This window comes from Mixophyes fleayi, chromosome 6 (genome assembly GCF_038048845.1).
Source record: "Mixophyes fleayi isolate aMixFle1 chromosome 6, aMixFle1.hap1, whole genome shotgun sequence".
NCBI classification, from domain to species: Eukaryota; Metazoa; Chordata; class Amphibia; order Anura; family Limnodynastidae; genus Mixophyes; species Mixophyes fleayi.
The window spans coordinates 60,268,365-60,274,729 of record NC_134407.1 but is presented as its reverse complement, the minus strand read 5'-3'; the positions used below and the strand labels follow the sequence as shown (position 1 = coordinate 60,274,729).

At 39.1% G+C, this 6,365-nt stretch overlaps 1 protein-coding gene across 1 annotated transcript; it reads left to right on the top strand.

Moving 5' to 3' along the window:
* The first annotated feature begins 1,091 nt into the window (after positions 1-1,091).
* CHCHD1 (coiled-coil-helix-coiled-coil-helix domain containing 1) lies at positions 1,092-5,221 on the top strand. The gene is made up of 3 exons (XM_075215206.1): positions 1,092-1,263; positions 2,396-2,514; positions 4,819-5,221. Exons 1-3 carry the CDS (start codon positions 1,128-1,130, stop codon positions 4,924-4,926), a joined length of 363 nt encoding a protein of 120 aa, XP_075071307.1. The 5' UTR covers positions 1,092-1,127; the 3' UTR covers positions 4,927-5,221.
* The last annotated feature ends 1,144 nt before the right edge of the window (positions 5,222-6,365 follow it).

Sequence of the window (6,365 nt, the reverse complement as noted above, 5' to 3'; positions counted from 1 at the left end):
GAGGAAACCCACGCAAACACGGGGAGAACATACAAACTCCACACAGATAAGGCCATTGTCCGGAATCAAACTCATGATCCCAGTGCTGTGAGGCAGAATTATATATTGTTAGCACACAGGAAGGTTTCTCACTTGGTTACTCACTCTGTGGCTACCATATTTGGTTGCTCTGTGTGAGTACCTGCAGTTCCTTGTTTTTTATTTCTTTAATGGTTTTGACTATTTTCTCCAATATATTCCTGTGTCATTCAGAAGGCGTATTAAAGAGCTGTCATTCCATAGGAATCGTCTGTCATTCCACATTTTCTCACTTGTGTAGTGAGATACAGGTGTGGGGGAGTGCATAAGCAAAGAGTTTAGTATGTGGGATTAGGGCATCTAGGACAAACAGGGCTGTTTTTATGCGAGAAATGCAACTTTCTATTGATATTTATGCACTAACATGATGTATAAAACAGCAGTCATTTAATAGTAATTGTTTGTCATGCCACCTTATGACATTTGTTTAGTGGGGTATAGGTGTGGGAGTAGCGCATATGCAAAGGATTTAGTGTGTGGGATTAGAGCATCTGGGAGAAATAAGTGTGTCTTCCATAACAGAACACCATTTTTTTTTTTACATTTCTGCACTGACATGGTGTATAAAACAGCTGTCATTCCTAAGTAATCGGCCACCATTCCATATATAAAACATGACCAAACTTATAAGCAATAGCAATAAGTGTGTGTAAAATATAATTCAGAAGTACAATTTTTTTAAAAAAAATATAAAATTTAATTTTGCTATCATAGTAGTCAATTGGCATCCTTTTAGTACGTTCCACTCCAAAAAAAACATACTGGTAGGTAGCGCTGTGGAATTAATGGCGCTATATAAAATGAGCAGACTGAGCTGAGAGGGAGAGAGATGTTGCAAAAACTTTGCTACAATTTCGTAATTAAAATCATGTAATATCTGCCATCATGAGACCTGTAAGAGAAACCAGCACAGGTAATGCCTGTCTGTTATATGTGGAGCCCATTACACACAGCAGCCCTGCAGAGCTGAATGCTAGGAGGGCGGGTACTCAGCAGTGACGTCACTGCAGCGTCCATTCCCACAGTGCTTTGCGGTGTCCTTGGGTGTCATGGCGTCCCAGGGACCTACTCTGCATACTAAAGTGGCCAAACTAGTGAGCCGGCGCTATGGGAAACCCGTCCTGAAGCCAAGCCGGCCACTGGTGCTTGCTGACAAGGTGGCCAGCCGGAGCAATAGGCTTGGAGGTGCGTAGACAAACCACCATCGTGAGCTTTGTATGATATGTGTAATATAACCTGTGTGCTGTATGCAGATGTCTATCAATAATAATAATAATTGTGTAACTAATAGTCTTCACCACTTGTATCGCTGTATTTATAGTAGTCATTTATGTGCTATAGCCACTTATAGCATAACTAGAGCTGTAAATATCTGTGAACCGAAACTTGACATTTTAAGCACGGTAAAAATAAATTATACAGTGTATAAGACAAATTCTGCACTCAATTTAATAAATACATATTTTGCAACTGAAAACTATATCGGTGTATTATTCAATTGAAGTATTTGATAAGATATACAGGATGAATCATCTTTAGGGTTCATTCACATGGGCAGTAATTTGACCTTGCTTTAAAAGGTCTTTAAAAAGCGTTTATTAACAAGTCTCAGATGTGCTGCGCCATAGTGTACTCCATACTTTATGTAGTGTGTTGACTAGCGTTCTCATAGAATTCTATTTTATCAAGCTTTAATGATGGTAAATACTGCAGGAAACAACAAAATTGATGTGGTGACCTCTTGTCAGACATAAGTGGGGGCAATTTGCTTATTTTATTGTTTGGAATCCCAGTATCAGAGTGTTTTGGCTAGGCTTTGTTGATGTACAGTAAATACTTGATAAAAAGGCTATTTGTACTAACCTTGGGGAATGGTGGCTACAATGTTTTAAGGGAATCTGAAAATGTCAGTAAGTTGTTTCACTTGCGGTATATGTAAAATAAATTACTACGACATATCATGCTTTAAGTATTCGGAAGGCATATGCTATGTACATAATAAGCAATCCATACAGAAGTACCTATATAAATGGTTATTTCAAATATTATTTATGTCAATAATTGCTTATAGCATTGTTTCACATATATGGTGAGTCAAATAAATGCTTAGGGGCATATTCAATTCCGATCCCGATCCGTGGGATCGCGCCGGAATGGCCGCGAACCTAATCCGTGGTACCGCAATAACGTGGATTTTGGGCTGCGAACGACAATCTGTGTTATTGCGGTACCGTATTACCAGCAGTAGTGCGGATCGGAATTGAATATGCCCCTTTTAATTAGAGTTAAATTTGTGACTTTTCTTTTCCTCCCCTAGAGGCAACATGCATAAGTGAAATGTCAATGTTGATGGCATGTTGGAAAGAGAATGCTTTCAGTGACACAGTTTGTTCTAAGGAGATCAAGATTTTCAATGATTGTGTTGCCCAAGAACAGGTAACTTTTTTTCTTATTTTTTTTTTTTTTTTCTTATTCTTTATTTCTATTTAAACTATCCAGCAGACAGGTGTTCCTAAGCCAAATTGCAATGTACAGTTATCACACACCATTCTTGAAACTGAGAAACTGTCTCTCCACCTGCATCTAGTTACTTCCTGCTTCAATACATAAGGTATTTATTTAAATTAGTTGTTGGTATAGGCTGAATATTTTGAGATACTAAACTCATGATCGTTCATATTCCAATAATGCAAAGCTGGCTGATCATCAGTTTGATGTCACAGAAAATTTCTAAGGCTCAGAATGAGCATGCTCATGCCAGTACATAGGATATTCATACTCTTATTAGATTTATTACCCAAAAGATTCACCAACGTCACTAATGACTTCACTGTCGAATTTCAGGGTAATTTCTTGCAACTCATCCTTCTAGACCTCTCCATGACATTCAACACCATTGACCACCCTTTCCTCTTTCAACTCCATCGCCATCTGTGAATTGCCCTTGCATGGTTCACCTCATACTTCACCAACCTCTCCTTCTGTCTCTACTCCTGCCTGCATCTCCAAGGGTCCATTCTTGGGGTCCTGCAGTTCTTTCTCTACACTTTTTCCCTTACTGATCTCATCAGCTCTTTTGGCCTCCAATATCGCCTCTATGCCAGTGACACCCAAATCTACCTCTCCTCTATTGTGTCTCCAGTTGTTTGTTAGCCATCTCCTCTTGGATGTCCCCCCTGCTCTTTCTTAAGATGAACATGTCTAAAACAGAAATCATTGTTTCCCACCTCCAAGGTCTTCTCACTTACCTTCCTCTCCCTCTCTGTTGACGATACCACCCTCACCCCTGTCACTCAATTCCGTTGCCTGGGTGTCATCCTCAACACCTCTCTCCTTCACCCCACATATCCTGCCATTTTCAAATTCATATTATCTCCAAGATCAGGCCCTTTCTCACCCAGGATACAAGTTAAACTCTCTTCCACTCACTCAGTATCTGTCATTGATTACTGTAACTTTTCCCCCTCTGGCCTTCATTTCTCCCATCTCTCCCGACTTCAGTCTGTCCTCAACGCTACTGTCCAACTCATTTTCCTCTCTAGCCACTCTACCTTGCCTTTGTCAGTCACTACAATGACTCCCTGTCCACTTCATAATCCAATTCAAAATCCTTGCCCTCAACCACGCCCCTCACCCCTACATATCCAACCTCATTTCTACTCCCTGCTGCTCAGCCAATGTTTGCTGCCTCACTTCCTCACTGATTACCTCTTGCCACCCCAGCCTTGCTGCTCCCAAACTCTGGAACGTGCTCTCATGTCCAATTGGACTATTTACCAGTCTCCAAGCTTTCAAATATGCCCATAAACTCATCTTTTCATTCAAGCCTACAAGCCTCTTCATCCTAATTCTGCTACCTCCGCATCCCCCACATCTGCTCCCATACTCAGTTTTACCCTCTTGTCTGTATTTATATCATTTGTCCTTTTCTTTTTGTTATATTGTCATTTTGTTGTATGTTCTAACCTCCTATATACAGAGCTATAGAACCCTTGTGGCACCTATATAAATAAAAGATAATAATAAGATGGTAACTGCATAAAAGTTTGCAAAATGGTAAATATAGAAAAATTACAGCTGTAACACACAGTGGGACATATTCAATTAGCTTTTGGATTTGTGGCAACGCGCCGGAACAGCCGCGAAACGTAATACACGGTACCGCAATAACGTGGATTTTCGTTCGCAGCCCATAGGGTTGCGAACGAAAATCCGAGTTAATGCGGTACCGTAATACCCGCAAGAACGCGCACTTTTTGCGTTACCGCGAATCCAAAAGCTAATTGAATATGCCCCAGTGAATGTTATCTTGTCTGGAAACACATGCAAGAATTTCACTAGAATGTTACAAATATTAAGTTTTAAATATGCTGCTAGTTTTGCCTGTTCTGACATCTTCAGCCAACATCGTTTCTTTTACACCATCTGCCTAGTGTTGGGTGAGTGATAACTGGTCATAACCTAGTTTAAATTTAATGAAATATACTTATCAATCAAACACCTTTTTGTTTTATTTTGGAAAGTGTACTAGGAAAAATCAATGGAATGTATGCTATGGGTAACATCAGTTTGCACAGTTAATAATATTCACATTGGATCGCTGTTTGTACTAGTGTGCTGACTGGAGTGAATCTGAGGAAAACCATTTAGTATTTATTACTCTGTAGGCTATGGTGTCTTTTAATACTGATAAATAAAGTTTTATATAATAAGATCATTTTTGTTTTTATTTTCTTGCAGGCTGCTCGAATGTTGGGCCAAAATGAAGATAAACCCACAGGCTGGATGGAGCCACAGCAAGCAAACAAATTGCTTAAAAAGTTTCCAAATATGAAACGTGAGATCTAGGAATACAACATTTATTTGCAAGTTACTTTGAATTTTGATCGCTGCGAACCTGGAAATTTGCAGCACTGGAAGACCCTGACCAGTGACATTTTGGGCCTATGTGAGCTGTTTGGAAAGATCAGGGACGGACATTTACTTTGAGGGGGGGGTCGGGGGGGGGCAGGCAAAAAAGAAACAAAAAACCTCTTACAAAACCATTCTTATAATCTGGAAAATCCTGCTAATGGTGTTCAGAGCCAATTTCGAAGCAAACTCCTCAAAGCTATTGATAGAATAAAATATTTTTTTATACCTCTTTATTTCTACTGTAAAAGTTTTTAATAGGTTGCATACATGTTCAGCCAAACAAGTTAATTGGAGGGTCTATGGCATTCCACGGCAAATTCAGTCTGGATGCACATCTTTAATTCAGTTCAGCACAATGCACTGTAGGAGGCCTGTGCTATGTGTAACTGCTCACAATACCGGTAATCATGGTTGAGAAACTTTTTAGAGGTGCGAGCTAAAATCAGCAGAGATTTCAACCCGGACAGCACCACAGAGCTGCAGCTTGCAAGGTTCCTTAGGGGTCTCACACTGATTTGAACCCCCCACCCCCACCCCAAAGTATTGACTGCCATTGTGGCTATCTCTGTAGGTAATTTTTGTATTCTGCTCCGTAGGGGTGTTACATACAATGTCTGACATATATATATATATATATATATATATATATATATATATATATATATATATATATATATATATATATATATATATATTTATATGGGGTTAGTAGGAGTTTCTTATCTAAGTATTTAAAAAAGACCATTGGTTGTGCACAGATGACAGCTGGGATTAAAAACTATAGATGCAACTGAGATATATTCTGTTTCTTATCAATTCAGACTTATTTTTAAGGATGTTCAGTAATACACGGTTTTGCATAGTGAATTCATTTTTTATTTTTTCATGCTTATTGAAGTGTACCAATCGCCTACACAAGAGCTGTGGTCTGAGCCTATATGAGAATGTAGCCAATCAGTTTACTAGTGGCATCACTAGCTTCTATTGAGTGAGAGGCTGCATTCTCGCATATATAAGTATAAACAATAAAATGGTTGTATCAACTGAGTGTAAGCAACAGGTGATTTTAATGTGTAAGTAGCTATATTGATTGCTCTCTAGTAAAATGAAGTTTCACCCTTAATTTCCAATAGAATAGTGCTATCCACAGGCCATGTTGTCTTGAAATGTCATTAAATTCATGCATTTTTCTGCCGGCAGTAATAACTGGAGAATGTCAATACTGTAGTAAATCGGTGAACACTGCATTTGTTTTAAAACCTCTATTTTTACCTCATGCTTGCTGATTCCTAATTGCCAGCTATTACCATCTACCATCATTCTGTCTAGGGCAAGTCTTTTCTGGTTGCTACTAGGTTTGGGTGCAAACCAGA

What these genes read in the sequence shown, in the direction of transcription:
- CHCHD1 (XM_075215206.1), top strand. Translation starts at nt 1,128, where the DNA reads ATGGCGTCCCAGGGACCTACTCTGCATACTAAAGTGGCCAAACTAGTG. An exon ending in CCGGAGCAATAGGCTTGGAG is followed by an intron (nt 1,264 to 2,395) that starts GTGCGTAGACAA and finishes TTCCTCCCCTAG; the next exon opens with AGGCAACATGCATAAGTGAA. An exon ending in ATTGTGTTGCCCAAGAACAG is followed by an intron (nt 2,515 to 4,818) that starts GTAACTTTTTTT and finishes ATTTTCTTGCAG; the next exon opens with GCTGCTCGAATGTTGGGCCA.